Source organism: Perissodus microlepis, chromosome 15, assembly GCF_051167445.1.
Source record: "Perissodus microlepis isolate ML-2025 ecotype Zambia chromosome 15, ASM5116744v1, whole genome shotgun sequence".
In the NCBI taxonomy this organism is placed as follows: domain Eukaryota; kingdom Metazoa; phylum Chordata; class Actinopteri; order Cichliformes; family Cichlidae; genus Perissodus; species Perissodus microlepis.
In genome coordinates this window covers 37,283,727-37,301,161 of record NC_140475.1, presented here as the reverse complement: position 1 = coordinate 37,301,161, position 17,435 = coordinate 37,283,727, and the positions used below count along the sequence as shown (strand labels likewise).

Genomic DNA, 17,435 nt, shown 5'->3' with positions numbered 1-17,435 from the left:
TGATGTTTAATGTGCTGCCACAGATTAAAAAGGGAGATTTGGTTATTTTATGACAAATAAGTCGTAGGAGGCCTTGAAAGGCACGGGGAAGCTCTTTCCACTGGACATAGCGCTTATGTTCACGCTACAGTGAGTGTGGGGGGGCTTCGCTCACTTTTTCCTTGTATAGTAATGACTTTGCTTCCCCCAAAGGGAGGAGTTGGTGCTGTGTAGAGGTAGGCTTGGCTCTTGATTCTGCTCACCACATCAACTGTATCAAATGGGATCAATTCAGACCCGGTCGGGCATGGACATTGATAAACCTCAGTCCCCCAAAAGCACTCAATATCCAATTTAAAGGACCAGCGATTGACTAAAATGAATTGCCCTTTCTCTAGACCGCAGTGGCCCACTTGTTCAGAATTAGCTGTCTGGTCCTGTTCATCCCAGAGTTGTTTGTGTCTCAGCTTCATCTCTGTTTTTGTATTGTTGAGTGTTTTGTGGGGGCTTTTTGTCTGTCTTTTTTTTAAACCAGCTCAATGATGTGATAAGGCAGATATGCAGGTCAGCTAGGGAGGAGGCCCACAAGCTGTCAGGCTTTATTATGACACTTATAAAAACCCTTTTCCGTTGATTATGCGTGTGTGTTTTTCCCAGTACTGTCTAGTGTTACAAATAACCATTACATGCAAAGCAAAACTAAACAAAGAGAGCTTTGTTGACAGCAAACATTAATAAAAGGCGCGATCAGAATGTCGCTCTTAAATCTGAACCCTTTCCGTGTTTGTGCGATGTTAGTTGTCTTGCTTTTTGTTGATCCAGGGCGAGTGATAAGAAACGCAACCTAGCCCAGCAGAAGGCAGAGGCTCAGAGACGGCTGTACGGACACGGATCCATGAAGAAACTCTCGGCCGCTTCCTCGGACTGGGAGAAACAACGTCACACGCTGGAGCGACGAAGAGAAGAGCTGGTGAGGACGAGCAGAAAGAAAGAGAAAGCAGGAGGGGAACAGAAATCCATTCATTTAAAACTTTTTTTTAAATTCACAAATACTGGGCTTTATATCCACTCCTTCACACACACTGTCCCACCGCAGGTAAAACCACAGTTGTCTAAAGCGCTGGCTGGTATCAAACTGCAGGGCAGCATCTGCGATGCTAAGCACCTGTACAAGGCGGTGCTCCTTAACTGTGGTCGAGGGAGTTGAGAGCGGTACTCATTCATTTCCCCACCCGGACATTCAAAACCGGCCTGGGGATTAGAACAATGACTGCACAGTCTCGAGCGGCGGTCGTAAGTCATGAGATACTTTTAAGCTTTGCTGGCCACACGAAAATGTGCACAAAAGGTGGTTTGGCTTCAGACAGGCTCACATCAGAGATCTGTGACGTGTCATTAGAGACATTTACTTAACACACCGATCAGCTGGAACATCAATATATTTGACATATAAATTATATGTCTCAGCACCCTGCTGTATTATGCACTTGAAACACAAGTCGAAAAGCAGAAACTCAGTTTCAGTTACTTCTTACTTTGTGTCAGAAGACTCAAAAGTTTCTGACACAAGCATACCATTTAATTATTTTCTCTTTGAAATGAAGTCGGGGGAGCTTTGCTCATGTATATGGGGAAAAGTGGCAGCTACTAGTACTTTAACGCCTCCCACCCTCTTTGATTAGCCTTTTGATTAGCCATGGCACTAATCAGTGGGAATGAGGAAAGATGGCGGAAAGGCACCTTTTAGAAAAAGGGCATCGCTTCGTTTTCGAGTGCTGTTATGGCTGAAGTGTGAGACCAGGTTTGGATCTATGAAAGGCACACACTGCTTAGAGCTAAATGAGATTGCAGTGCTAGTAGGAAAGTGGTCCCCTCCTTTCGTCTTTATGCCAAATTGGCCAACTGAGCTCCACAATTACACCTTTGTAACATACTAATAAAAGAGTAAATGGACTAAATTATGAGTCATTGATGAGTGAGACTCTTTGTACTCTTTTCTTTCTTGCAGGAATTCATTCTGTCTTTGCCTCTAATAGAATATATTGTTTTGTTGGCACTGACTTTCATCTGGAAGAAGTTGTCATTTGTCTCTTTGCTCTTCTCTTATGTTTAGAAAGAGCGGCTGGCACAGGTTCGCAAGCAGATTTCAAGGGAGGAGCATGAAAAGCAACATCTGGGGAACTACAGGTAGGAAAGAGGCAGACAACTGGGGCGAAGAGCCTCTCCCTCCAGGAACACCACCCACTGTACTTGTGCCAGTGCTCTTACATTTATGGGGGTCATCTCGAGAGTGCCAGGCTCTCAGGAAAACAAATAAAGCTGTTGCAGAAAGAACAACCAAAAGCGAATCTATTGTTTGGAGAGAAGAACTGACTGAACGAATGACGAGAATGAAAGCTGTCCAGTGATGTGTAGGAACAAGGATCAAATTGTTATTCTTCTATGCACAGTGTGCACAACAAAGTTACTTTAGTGTACACCTTTCTTGACAAATGGCAACCGGCTTTTCCCCACACTTTTATCTCCCCCCGAAATCCAGCAGGGACACTGGAAGACATTAAGCATGTCAATTTTTAATAGTCAGCTCACAGATGGAGCAGATTCACCTTACAGCATGACTCAGCAACACAAAGTTGAGATTTGCTGCTTGTCCCTTATAAATTGTTAATGCTCTTTCCTCCCTCTGTGTCTCTTCCTGCCTTAATCCAACTCATACACCCCCCCCTCCCAGTATGTTCCTCATTCACCCACTTACACACAAAAACAAAGACAAACAGTCACAACTGGCTCACACACACAACACACACCCCTCTTGCTGTCTTCCCAACTCTAAGTGACTTCTTGACTCATCACTTGAGTGAATGGCTGGTGAATTTTGAATGCTGATCCAGGCCTGCATGAAGTGCTGTCACCTCCCTCCTATTTTTCGACAGGCAGTCAGACAGTCAATCAGGCAGGCTGGCGTCTGTCTGGAGCACCCTGGTAAAGACCTCTTAGCATTCAAACAGTGTCCCTGCACAACGCTGAAGCCTGATTAACACAGTGCTTCTCATTAGATGAGTTTGGGTAATGAACTGACTTACATTGTGCTATTAGATGAAACTGTATCAGGTAGAGACAAGCCATGACCGTGATCCGAGGGAAACCCAGCAGGTATTTGCTCTTCATTTAGGATTCTTTAAAGGGTACAGCTTGTGTTTTATATATACATGTAATATATATATGTATGCATGTGTGCATAGCACAAAGAGATACGCTTACAGTTGAGAATGCTCATATTAAAATAAAGAATAGAAATAAAAGGTCAGCATATGTAAATTAATGTGAAAAAGAAAGTTTCTGAGACAAAAGACTTGTAGACCAACTTCCTTTACACAGACAAAACCAAAGTGGTGATAGCTGGCCCGTCCCTCGGCCTAAACTGGGCAATGCAACAGCGATCCCACCAAATCCACCCGATTGAAATGCTGAGCAGACCCCCTAATCGTTTTTAGACAGGTTTTTTTTGCACAGTCGACTTAATGTGAGTGGATAAAGCCCTGTCTGCCTGCTGTTTGTATCTTTTGCGCACTCTGGGAGTGTGAACCACATCCCAGAGTGAACGGGTCCCTTTAAATGTCTGGGGACAGCAAACTTTAAAGACCTGTTGACCAAATCAAATGTTTTTATTCAGTAGTTTCAGATCCATGTAAATGGTCCATGTTAGTTTTTCTTTAACTCCAGTTGAGGACTGAAAGTAAGGCCCAGCAAACGTTTTAGTTAAACAATAGTGAGAGGTCACCCCCACGTAAAACGTCCATTTGCTCAGAGATGGACGCTGCCAAAAAGACTGAGCAGTGAACACCCACTATTAAAGTGCCTCACCTTAAGCTTCTCAGTCGAGTGATTCATGACGCTCTTTAGGATTGAAACGTTCTGGCTCTTTTCATACGTTATGAATCCATTTTCGTTTATGTGACTGTTATAAAAATGTGTCTTGGGAATGAAAAGAACCATTACATGCACCCTAGAAACTGGGAAATCTCACATATAGTGAATTCAAGGGATGGGATTCAAATGGCAGCTTTATCTCAGGTCTCACAATCAGTGTACCTGTTTGCATAATACTGGGTAACGGCTTTGGTCCAATTAAATAGTTCAGCTTTATGTGGCATTACATGGAAATCTGCTACACATACACGTGTATCTGCGACTAGCTCAAAGCCTATTAATCAATATTTAAAAAGATCCGGCCTGTCATTGTGCCATGGTAGAACATTTTCCACTGCTGTGTCCTTGCTGTGACTTCATTCATCTCTATAGTTTTGTCTTTTAATCACAGGTCTGTGCTTGTGAGTGTTTTTCTAACTAACTTGAGGGGAGTTTAGCACTTAATATCGTCTGTGCAGACGCAGACTACATTCATGCTTTTGCAATAACTAAGGCCAGTTCTTATCTTGATTAAAACAATAACCTTGTTTTGACTTAATGGCTAAAGCGATGACATTGGGAGTTTGTGGATGTATTATGAGGGTAACCAGGCATTGCTCTAATCCCCTCAGGCCTTGGATAAACACCGAGCACTGTTATTTTAGTCTTAAGGGCACAAATGTGAATGTGTGAATGGGCGCATTAGCAAAGACTGCAAACACAGTGACGCTCGTGCACACGTCGGTGTAGAAAGCTGTTGTATTAATGCACCGTGTGAAAAGATTGACTGATGTTCATGCAGTTTCTTCACTTAAGGTCTCATTAATATTCTTCCGTCTGTATTTGCTCTTTGCTGCCTCCTTCCTCATCCTTCACTCTCACCTTTTGTTTGTCTTTCTCTGCACTTGCTGCAACTTGGCCTTTCTGTCTCTCCCACCAATTATTGTGCCTCATCTTTATCTTTCTTTCTATCCCTGTTCTTTTTTTATTTTCTTTGTCTCTCTATATCTCTTTACCCCCTTTCCACTTTTTTTTTTACCCCCACTGACTTCCTAAATATTTCACGGCTTCTCTTTCCACCCCATATCCCTCTTTTCCTTAACCTGAACCACCCTTTTTCTCATTCTTCCACTCCGTCTCTCTCACCTTCTACTTTTATGACCCCATTTGTGACCCATCATTTCCCTCCATTTTCCCCTTTCCCTTGTCCATTGTTCCTCACCTCGTCTTCACTCTCTTCTCCTTTCTCCCTCCTTCTCTGCGGTCCACAGACGTATTTACCCCCCAGACGACAAGCTGCTGTTGGAAAAGTATGAAAGCCTGCTTTCGGCCGCCTTTCAGACCTTCCTCGCCGGGCGAGCTGCCTCACTTCAAAAGGAAATGAATAATCCTCTGAAACGAATGAAGGCACGTACGTCAGTGGCAGACTGTCACGGACTCACACACGCACAAACACACGCACACAAGCAAAGAAAACTGCAGAAACCCACACCCAAACATATTCAGACACTTGTGGACAAGCAAACGTAAAAGAAAAGAAGCACACACACATTTCTATTAAGATTCTGCCCATAGAGACAAAAAAGGATGCACAAATAGTGCGAAAGTGTGCCGCAGCCCTTGGTATTTGTTAGAACACCTGAAAATACGTCCTTCTTCTCCTCTCTACCTTTCCACTGTCATTCACCCTTTTCACAAATATTCATTATGTTGTGCACATGAGCTTTTAAAAGCAAACAACAATGTCGCTTTTATTACTTTATTTACTTCCTCTTTCTTCTTCTGTGTTTTCCTACGTTTCTTCCTTTATGCAAAGGTTAACCAAGTTGCTGGCCACACATTTCAATGCATTTTTATGCAGTTTAATTACATATTTTATCGCACTTACACACATATATATGTAGGTATATACACTCAGAAGCTTGTGCGGTCATGCACTTATGAAATTGTAAAAGTCATTGTATGCTTATGAAAACCAGCACTCTGCAGTATCAGGAGGAATGCATCTTCAGTTAAGCTTTGAAGGTAAAGGTATGAAGAGAGGACAACAGCTGATCTACAGCCGTGTAACTTCAGAAAGATGAGAATGGAAGATGAAGGAACGATGAGCGGAGGATAATATAGTCATAAAGTAAAAAAGATGGTGAGACACTGATAGAGAGTTGTTTTGTTACTATTGTTTTGACTTGACTAGAGTACAAAAAAATGGAGAGAAGGGGGCAATTTTTGGTTTTCATGTCTGGTTATGTATTCAAGAGGAACAAATCAATGGAATGAAAAGACACAGGGGAGGGAACTGTGGGATATTTAAAAACACGGAGCGAAGAAGCAATGATGAGGAGGAATGATGCAGATAGAACAAAAAAGCCTTAACTGCGTTTGGCAACTGAATAGCAGAAGTGAATTCTGTGTAGAATGTGGATATTTTTGACAGTAGTATTGACATTACAAGTACATATCAAAGTACTGTCACATGGAGCCATCGGAGCTTTTGTGGAAACTGCCTCAGCAGTTTGCACCCTGTCGCAGTGTTTTTTGTTTTTTTCAAAAACTTATTGTGTGTCCTTTAAAGAATGGAAATCTCTGCAGAGCATTTTTAGAGATGTCAATCAAAGACTGGTCAGAGCCGAAACAAAATATAAAGGCAGCGAGTGTTGCTTTTGTGTTTCCTATCTAATAACACGATCATGAGTGACAACTCGACTGTCCTTATTGAGAGACAGAGTGTGAGATACTAATCTGAACCATTTATGGGGGAAAAAGATGTTTCTGAACTGCAGTATGATATTCATCAGAGCACAAAAAACACATCTTATGCAAATATTTTCTTGCCTTACGTTTAAACATTTCCTCTAGTTTTGAGCCAGTCTACGGGTGTTTTCAGGTACCTTTCTAAAAGCAGTGGGGGAGGGGGCTTGTGGAGCCAAGCTCTATGTTTATGCACTACTCTGCCACTTTAATAGGTACATGGCACTAGTAAAGAAGAATTAACGCAGAATGGAGAGAATGAAAGTTACCCACAGACGGTCTGAAATGTTATTCTTCTATGCACAGTGTCAACTTTGGACCTATTCAGAAAACTGCATTAGCATGTACACATTTCTTGACAACTGCCAACTGGCTTTCCCCACACTTTCATTAAACATTTTCCACACACAGAAAACATAAAGCACGCCAATTTCCAATAGTCAGCTCACAGATGGAGCAGACTCACTGTAAGGCGTGACTCGGCAACACGAAGTTTGCTGCTTGTCCCTTATAAATTGTTATACACTAACCAGCCACTTTAATAGGTACACCTTGTTAGCACCAGGTTGGACCCCTTTGGCCTTCAGAACTGCTTTAATTCATCAAGGTGCTAAAAAAATCCCCAAAGATTTTGGTCTACCTTGACATGGTTGCGTCACAGTTTTTTTCAGATCAGCATCCGTGATGTACGTCGTATGTTTCACCAAATCCCAAAGGTGCTCTGTTGGACTGAGATCTGGTAATTGTGCAGGACATTTGGATGCAGTGAACTCAGTGAAACCAGAATAAGATGTTTTAGAGTTTTGTGCCACGGCACGTTATCCTGTTGGCCATCAGACGATGGATCCACTGTGGTCATGAAGAGATGGACGTGGTCAGAAACAATGGCTAGGGTGTTTAAACAACACTGTGCTACAGAAATCGTCACGCATCAGAACAGGTATCATTTGTACAATTTCCTCCGATGATGTTTGTGATCCCGTGCTGTCCTTAGCTGACAGGATGGCACCCGGTGCGGTCTTCTGCTGCTGTAGCCCACCTGCTTCAGGTTTTGATGTGATGTGATGTTCAGAGATGCTCTTTTGCATTTCTGAACTTGGTTGTAACCCGTAGTTATCTGAGTTACTGTTGCCTTCCTATCAGATGGAAGCAAACCGGCCATTCTTTCTGACTTTGCCTTTTTCTGCTTAAATGCACTTAATTGCTGGATATTAACCTTATCAAGCATTTTTACAGGCGTGCTTAACAAAGTAGATGGTGGCTGTATATTTCATAGTTATTGGTCGTATCATTACGATTCAAATGCTAAATTAGTGAGCTGCACCGGGTTTCTTTTTAGCTCAGTGTGCATGCGTCTGCTGTGTGCTGCTGTCGTGCATGGCTCTACTAGTTTCCCTTCCTTCCATTTCTGTTCTTTGTTTTATTGTGTGCCCTTTGCAAAACACACCTAGCAGAGCAGCTGAGAGACAAGTGAAAGGAAGATAATGTCATTCGAAGAGATGACAACTTGTTATGTTACTGTAAACAAAAGCTTCCCAACAAGTGTTAAACCAAGCATAACAAAATGAGAAAGAGCGACTGAGAGAAGCCAGAGCTGTTCTGTCATTGTCAGCGGCTGAGACTGTTTGACAGTCTAAATTAAATCAAAGAGAACCGAATAGAAAGTGTGTAAAAATGAAAATACCTCCAGACTGGTTTAAGTTAGATTAGCATTAAAAACTTAATTTATTAGGGAATTTCATTACTTGTGATGTTGCTTTTTTTCTTTGAGACATCATTCCTTAGCTCTGCTTAGATGGGCACACCATGCGGCCAATCAAATGCAAAGGCAGATTGGGATAATCATGTGAAAGAAGGAAGGGGGCGTTTCCAAGACAGCAAGTGTTGTGGTACAAAGAGACGGGAGCCGGTCGGGAAAAATGGAAGAAACAAGTGAAGATGTAAAATGAGCAGCATCTGGCTGCATTTCAGTGATTCTGGGTTTCTGATTGTTTAAATGAATCTGAATGTGCGTTTAAAGCCATTTATGATTCTTAACTTGTTGAATCTGCTGCTCACCACAACAAGCACATTTTGCACTTTTAACTGTTTTTTCACAAGTTTCGCAGCTTTTCCTACTGATAAAAACCTCCCATATGGCCATTTATACTACACAAAGTAATTAAGCAATAAACAATTAACTTGTTGAACCCACTGCCCCCAGTACTGGAGGCGAGAGGGAGAACATCTGGAATTACTGCCAGATCTGTTATTTAAATTTTAAAATGAAACCTAAAATTTACAGGCAACCAGTGAAGGGAGGCCAAGACTGGAGTGATATGCGATCTTCTCTTGGTGCCTGTTAAGAGACGTGCTGCAGCATTCTGCACAGTCTGAAGACGATTTAAGGCTGATTTGTTAAAACAAGTAAAAAGGCCGTTACAATAGTCTAAACGAGAAGAAATAAAAGCATGAATAATCATCTCAAGTTCAAGCTTTGATACCATTAGTCTGAGTTTAGAAATATTCCGTAAATGATAAAAACAGTTTCGGACCAGCTGCTTAGAAAGCTGCTCGAGCGACATCAAGCTGTCAAATATGACACCGAGAAAACCATTTCAACAACCACCAAAAAGCTAAAACAGCAAAAAGAGCATGTAAATACCATCCATCCATCTTCTTCTGCTTATCCGGGGCAGCAGCCCCTGCAGAGAAGCCCAGACCTCCCTCTCCCCAGCCACCTCCTCCAGCTTGTCCGGGGGAACACCAAGGCATTCCCAGGCCAGCCGAGAGATATAATCTCTCCAGCGCGTCCTGGGTCTGCCCCGGGGCCTCCTCCCGGTGGGACGTGCCTGGAGCACCTCGCCAAGGAGGCGTCCAGGAGGCATCCTTGTCAGATGCCCGAACCACCTCAGCTGGCTCCTTTCGATGTGGAGGAGCAGCGGCTCTACTCTGAGCTCCTCCCGGATGGCTGAACTTCTCACCCTATCTCTAAGGGAGAGGCCAGCCACGCTTCGGAGGAAGCTCATTTCCATCGCTTGCATCTGTGATCTCGTTCTTTCGGTCACTGCCCACAGCTCGTGACCATAGCTGAGGGTAGGGACGTAGATCGACCGGTAAATTGAGACTCAGCTCTCTCTTCACCTCGACGGACCAGTACAGCGTCTGCATCACTGCAGCCGCAGCACCAATCTGTCTGTCTCCCGCTTCCTTCTGCCGTCACTTGTGAACAAGACCCCGAGATACTTAAACTCCTCCACTTGGGGCAGGAACTTGTCCCTGACCTGGAAAAACACAAAACGCAGATCCGTCTGTTCACCTGACAGCATGAACACAGACATGCCGCCAGATGCTGAAAGCGTCATCTCACAGATTCTGAAACTGCAGGTTTTTGTCACTTTCTGACCAAAATTCACTGAACTAGCAGCTAAAGTAGCCCAAAACTACGCTTCGCACATCGTCATGAATTCCCTCTTGCTTTGGCTGCACTTCCTGCACAGCTCGATCTCTGTGTGTTTCTGAGATCCTAATTTCTGCCTATTTCTGCTGTTCAGTACAGAAGAAAGTTTAACTTTTACAAATTAGGGCAAATTGCAATACGCTTAGCTATGCCTTTAATAAAACCTTTGTAACTTTGTGAAAAACAGAAAAGTTTCTGTTTTTCTTTGAAAAAGATTGTTTTTCCTTTTCTGCTGTAGAAATTTCTACAGTTAAAACTAAAAACCCTGGACAGTCTGGGCATTGACTGTCAGGCCAGAACCTATTCTGTCATTTTACTCATTTATTTCTTACAATTTCAGTCCAAAGAGTCGAGCTGAGAGATTTCTTTCTTTGTCACAGCATCTTGACACACCTGCTCTACTTGTTTTCATAGCTGACAGTACACATTTCTGTGCCTTTTTTAACCATATTCACTCTTAGTGTACCTATGAGTTAAGCACCTCTGGCCCAGATTAACCACGCTAAAACTTCTTTAACTGAAAGTTTACAATTTTGAGTACAGAGCTATGTCCATAATTGTTTGGACAAAGGCACAATTTTTGTATTTTTGCCTCCACAGCGTGGCGTACACCACCAAGAGTGGAATTTAAGCAATCAACATTTCATTGAAGTGAAGACTTTTAGCTTTAATTCAGCAGATTTTACAAACGTCCATTAATCTACAATTATTACAGACATTTTTATATGCAATACTGTAGTTTCAAAGACTCAAATTTAATTGGAAAATGGACTGACAATCAGTTTCATAGCCAGGTAAGGCCTGCTCCCTGACGCGTTCTTAAAAGGAATGAATGCATTGATCAGCTCAGCAACACCCACAGATCACAGAAAACAGCTAAAGTGCATGATGACAGAATTATTTCAATGATTAGGAAAAAAACAACATATAACAAAGTCAAGAATGTTCTTAAGGACCTACATGTTTCACTGCCAGAGTCTATGATCAAGAGACGCATTCATCAGTGACAACAGAGGTTTATAAGTGCAAACCACTAGTTACACTCAAGAAAAGAGGCTGTATACGGCCTGTGAGATAAAACCAACGTGGACCAGAATGATGACTGCAGAGGATTAGCATTAGTACAAGTATTAAAAACAATCCTTGTAATTAATTTCTGTTAGTTTTGCCAGTAAATTTAGTTAATAACGAGACTGTGTATTAACATGTGCGTCAAACTCACTGAAATGAATCCAGAAAGCCTGCACTCCAGTGACACGATGATTATTTGATTTAAAATCCACTGTGATGATGTAGAGTGGTAAAACTACAAAAAGATTGTGCCGTTGGCCAGCAAATTATAGACCAAATTTAAATCTCATTTAAATCTACTCATCTTAAGCTTTACTTTAAACTAAACCATTATTATTGGTAAGATAAATAATATCTCGTGTTTTGCATGTTTATGAATTCATCATCTGGCAAGCACTGCCTGCTACCTTAGGCATTTTTTTTATTTAAAATAAGCCAGAGGTTATTTGCCAGCATGCCATTTATCATGTTTGACAGACGCTGTACCTGCAAGACTCTCGTTTGCTGCCTTTGAGGGCTTCTTGGGGCCACGAATTGAAAAATGTCATGGATTGTCACACGATCAAAGGAAAGTAAAACCTGCATTGTAAACATGCTGACTGACTGTAGAGCACCCTCCTGACTTGGACCACTGTGCTACAGACAGCCCAGCCGCAGGTTACACTGGTTTCCACTGGGTTCGCCTCACCTTTATTCTTTTTCTGATTACAGTTAGGTGGAACAGGTATGAGTCAGGTTGTTAGTCCTCTCGTCTATCTTAGCTACCAGTGTTTCCCTGTGTGCTCAGGTGACGTCTTCCTAATCCTGCAACTGTTTCACTTGGATACTGACTGAAAAAAAAGGATGTAAAGCAGATGCACGCTCAGTTTGCCTGAGGAGCTCTGCCAATGAAACAGAACAGCACAAGTATACAAACTGCACAAGATGTCACCAAGCACTTTAGAGCAATTGCAGAGCCCATGAAAGCGGTAAGGGGTGCAAATATATGAAATTAATACAAGAATGGTAAGAACATGTAAGTCTCGCTGTATTTAATATTTAAAAGCAAATTGCAGTGTTAAAAAGGGGAAAAAGGTTTGTCCTAAAGACCTCTGCGTTACAAAATTTGTTGTCCAGTGACATAAAAAGTACTGTGTTTGTAAAATACAGTTTATTATCATACATGCATCCTACATGGACAGAGACCATTAGTAGTGCAGTACTATAACATGCAGCTTATGTAACATGCACACAGGCACACGGCTGAAAATGTTTATTTTGGGAGTAAAGTAGGAACAAAAAGCTGAGTAGTGACAGTGTAGCAGGTCACAGCCTAAATTTCACGTACGCTCAGTTACACACTTAACAAAAGTACTTAAGAAAAGCTAAATAGCTCTCAGCTTCTCTTAAATTCTGTATATGCGTCAGATTTGGTTTTCCCACGTACTGTAAAGCATTTGAAAGCATCCATGTAATCTGCTTTGGTGAAATTTAACAAGGTAATGGTCCTTCAGTGATTTTAAAACTACTGTGGGTGGGGAAGAGCTCATCTCGTGAAAGGAGGCGAGCATTGAGTTGGCATGCTCTTTACTGCATAGAAATGGATGCAAGTTGTAAATGAATTTATCAGAGCAATGCAAAGTAATAATATAAACAGTGTAAACATAGTGTTTCAACTTCAGCAGGGCGACACATTTATGGCTGGACACAACATTAAGGACATTCACTGCAATAGACGTCCCTCAACACTGAATGTTGTTATCATGAAAAACTTAAATACAGCTTAAAATGATAGAGTTGACTCAGACTGAGTTCATACAGCATATTCTTCTCAGTCTGTCTTTTTTCAGTCACTCTAATGATGAAAGAGCAAATGCAGCAGGCTGGGGAGAAAGCTCTGCACGCGGCGTCATTTTCAGAGCACTCTGACGCTTCGGGACCTTCTAGTTGAAAACTTCAGAACTTTTCAGACAGGCACTGGCGTTCTCACTTCTGCTGCCTTTCAGGAAGCGTGTCATACAGGCGGCACTAGTCACCCCGATAACCAAGACAACGAAGGAGAAGTTTGTCCCTGCTGTGTCCATTTTATGCTTCAATAATAAAACGCAAAGGAGTGATGCTTTTCTGTCACATGACAATGCATGGAGCGGCGATATATTGTCAGGATATTGTTGTCATGGAAACAAAACCCACACATGGAGACGGAGTGCTTTGTTTGATGGAGCTCTGTGATGGAGCTCCTCAGCGTCCTGCCTGTTTTCTGTCAGAGAAAATCTATGGACACAAGCCCTAAATAACTCAGCAGTTACCTGTTAGCTCTCCTTTTTCTTTTACTGGGCTTCTTAGATTACGAGGCTTTGATGAAGAATTGTAAATCTCTGTCTCAACTGTCTGAGCAGCTTCTATAACTGCACAGTGACAATTCGCCAAAACAACCGAACCGAAAAGCCGCATGGCAATCAGAAAAAAGCGAAAACTTACAAACTGTATGAACCCAGTGATGCATACCTTTACCATAAAGTACAAAGTCTTCCAGACAGTGAAGTATGCCACTGTAAATGTTCACACACTCACCAACACTGTGAGCCAGGGGCACACTGACCTTTTCGCAAACCCCGAAAGCAGCTTGATGGCTTATCTGAGAGAAAACAATCACTTTTCATCTGCATTTGAGCAGCAAGTGGGAGCTTGTTATGTCGCAGCCATGAAGCAACATTAATCACCTTTGCCTGCATTTCAGCAATAGCCAAATGGCCAAGGCTTCAGTGTACTGGCGACCGCCATGACGCTGCCTTCACGAGCGCTGCCAACGAGCAGCGCGTGCTCAGCCGGGGCCTCGCTTCTAACCCCGCACGCTCCCAGATAAGGCTCGCATGGCTCTGAAGTTAAACTTTTTCATCTCTTCTTCTTTTTTGATGATTTAAGTTTGCTTAAAAACACTTTTGACTTCAAAGCAATAAAGTGAAATATCAAAGCATTCTTATTAAACTTTATCAGTGCCTCCTCGAGGTTTTAACTACCCCGTTAAGCTCTGTTTACCGAAATCAGCACCTTTGCCATATTCTCATCTCGTGTTTTCTTTATGTGTGTAGGAAGAGGACATCCTGGATCTGCTGGAACAGTGCGAGTTGGACGACGAGAAGCTGATGGGCAAATCCTCCAGGCAAAGAGGCCCTAAGGTGGGTGAGAGAGAAGACACGTAAGCTAGGAGAGAATAGGGAGAATAGGGGCCACGTGCATCAGAGGCCCTTAAAAAAATGTGCAAAGAAGAGTGACAGAGGCAGAAAGAGGGAGGGAAGAGGGTGGCAGGTAGTCAAATGCCTAGAGCTAACGCCCACGGAAAGCACATAGGACGTGATTCAGAAAAATAAAGAGGAGGGGGTCTTGGGTTAGGAAGAAAAGAAAAGAATCAGATAGAGGCCCAAAGAAAAGACCCAACTCCCTTAGGGGAGAGCTGTCAGGCTGTCTCTCTCACTCTCTCCATGCTATCTTTCTTTCTGTCTATCTCCCCCTTTTTCCTCTTTCTCTCTGTCACATGCACCTATACGCCCCCTCGATTTCCCACGACAGCACATTACTCCCTCCATCACCTTGCTTCACTCTCCTCCCTTCACCTCTCCATCCCTTTCTCTTCCTGCACATCTACATCCATCCCTCATTCGAGAGCTAAATTGGCTGGAACACTTAGAGCGTGTTAGGGACTCGACAGGGCAGTTCAGCGCCACATTAGAGAGGCCTTAGCTGGAATGAGGACTTGTTCAGACACAATCGCTGTTGTCCAAATTAATTTGGGCCCCGTCAATTTCGATGTTAGCGAGCGCACGGAGAGAGACATCGAGAGGAAGGGAAAGAAAACGCTGTGACGGATAGATTCGCTCCTTGGGGTGTAGCGCTCTCGAGCCATCTGGTGAAGTGTGCGAAAGCCAGAAAAGAGGAGCGAGGCAGAGGGATTAGGAACAGGATTTTTGAGGGAAGGAAACAAAGCTAGGTTTGTTTTTGCTGGGGAAAAATGTTCAGGCGGAGAGAGAACAAAAGGTGGAGAAGAAGAGAAGCGGGAAGGCACAAAGAAAGCGAGCAAGTGTCCTCGGGTTTTCGTCCCCTTTTTCCTCTTATTGACTTTCTTTGCTCTTTCTTACTCCCAACTCTACTAATTTTGACATATAGCTTATCACAGTTGGCTCTTATCGTGGCACCCTCGATGCCCGCATCTCTCCTCAGCTCATCACTTGATTTTACCCAGTCACTCCCACGAGCTTCCTCTCTTTACACATTTTCTCTCTCATCTCATCCTTTCAGGGCTCTCCCTTTGTCTTTACCCTCCACTGTTTATTCACCGTCTGTCCTCGCATCCTTTTCTCTCTGTCCTCTTGTATGTCAAGAGCCCCTTTCTCTCCATGTTCATTTCCGTTTCTCTCCATCTATTCAGTGCCTCCTCTCTGTATCTGCCATACTCGGATTCACCTTGTCCTCCTCTTTATTTCTCAGCCCATCAATCTGATGTTCCCATCTTCCCTTTTATTCTCCTCTCATGTATTTAATCTCTCTCTGTCTCTATCCTCCATCACTCACCCACACAACTACCCAGCAGTGGCTGTGTAAGCCCTGATCACTTCCTGCCCATTAATTTGGATGGGCTGACAGCATTGCCCGAGCTGACTGTTGAATAACAGATGTGTAAATGCTTTATTAATGCTTTCAGTGTGTCCTTTTCCACACACTAAATTGAATAAACTCAAAAAGTAAAACAAACCAAAGCAACAAAAGAAAGCTTGCGTTTGTGAAGCATCACAGCTGAACGTTTGAGAGCAAGGTGAAAATACTTAGAGAAGCAGATATTACAGCAGCAAGTTGGTGTCAAAGGCGCTCTTAAAAGTTTCCAGAGCTCTTGCTTTTTCATTTGCACAAACAAATTTATTAAACTAGTTAAAGAAAAAAATATTACAGTATTTACAAAAACCTGCTTCACTTTAAACTTGACCTTTACGTGTCTAATCAGGCCACATTTGTTCTGCGCGTGAAGCCAGCCATGTTCCTTTTTATAGGGACAGCTTAGAAAGCAGCGAAGGTGTGCGATTGTGTATTTGTGCATAATGAGGCTGCAATTACGTGCACACGTGTGGGCATGCGGGCCGGCCGTGTCACCGGCAGGTCTCCCAGTGACAGATGGTAATGAGCTTTGGGTGAGGCGAGGCTGACAACGTCTCAACATCTTCATATTTATGTGTGTGTGTTTGCGTGTGTGTCTCGTTGCACTTTTGTCCTTGTGAGCTTCTGGTGGAGTCGCAGACCTTTGGAAGGAGGACGCTTTCCCAAAATGAGGTCATTTTGGATGGTTTGGTTTTAAAAAGCAAATAAATTCAGTGCAGCGTCCCAGGAGGATAAAAGCAAAAAAAGATGTTTATGTGTGCAAGAGAGTGTATCCATGTGTGAACTGTCATTTCTTTTTTCCCTGTATAATTATGAATGTATGTATACTACTCTACTCTATAGTATGAGTGTAAATACGTCCTGTATCTGTGTACTCTTGCCAGCCCCTGACCGGCATGCCAGAATGCAGTCAGACTCCAAGACGTCAGCGACCAGACTACCTGGCCGACTTCACCAGCGGCAGCAGCGCCGATAACTCCTGCTCCTCTTCAGACGAGGAAGAGGAGGAGGAGAGGAGGAAGGCGGGAGGAAGAAGAAGTGGAGAGAAGCGAGGGGAAAAGAAAGTTTCCTACGACCTTGGCGAGAGCAAGGAGAAGAACTTGGCTGAGCGCTCAGGTAGAGGAGCAGGATGTCTAAGAGCGTGTTTAATACAGAAAGCAGCCATCCATCCGCTCGTCCTTATCGTGGTCATAGGTCACCAGGGCTAACACACAGAGACAGACAACTATTTGCACTCACATTCACACCTGTGGGCAGTTTAGAATCATCACTTAACCAAACCCCACTAACTGCATGTGTTTGGAGGAAGCCGAGGACCTGGAGAGAACCCACGCAAACATGAGGAGAACATGCAAACGCCACAGAAAGGGAGCTGTTATCTGTCCTTGTTTACTTTCTTCTGCGCTCGCGTCCCCATTTCTCAGTCGTCTCTTTTCTTTCTGCCGTTTGTTTATTTCTTCCTCTTTCAGCTGAAGCCGTCTGATTACGAGCATTACCCTAATTGCTAAAACAACCTTGTTTTTGAGATTTGTGAATGTGAACAGTCGCACGCCTACATATTTGCACATTTTTAATATTTGTGTTTGAATTTCAGCTCTGTCAGGATTTACTTTACATCTCAGTCTCTGTCATAGTCAGACTGGAATTATACAGTGGGACTAAT

The 17,435-nt window shown here is 43.0% G+C and overlaps 1 protein-coding gene across 4 annotated transcripts in view; it reads left to right on the top strand.

Moving 5' to 3' along the window:
• ttll7 (tubulin tyrosine ligase-like family, member 7) overlaps nucleotides 1-17,435 on the top strand; it is an 81,171-nt gene that overhangs the window by 41,650 nt on the left and 22,086 nt on the right. For 3 of the 4 annotated variants that reach the window (XM_084953490.1, XM_084953491.1, XM_084953488.1), the window contains exons 11-15: nucleotides 802-949; nucleotides 2,093-2,166; nucleotides 5,160-5,295; nucleotides 14,218-14,304; nucleotides 16,657-16,888. In XM_084953490.1, coding sequence (XP_084809616.1) covers nucleotides 802-949; nucleotides 2,093-2,166; nucleotides 5,160-5,295; nucleotides 14,218-14,304; nucleotides 16,657-16,888 — 677 coding nt within the window. Of the gene's footprint in view, nucleotides 1-801; nucleotides 950-2,092; nucleotides 2,167-5,159; nucleotides 5,300-14,217; nucleotides 14,305-16,656; nucleotides 16,889-17,435 lie in introns of all 4 variants that reach the window. The other variant, XM_084953489.1, reaches the window with a different exon arrangement.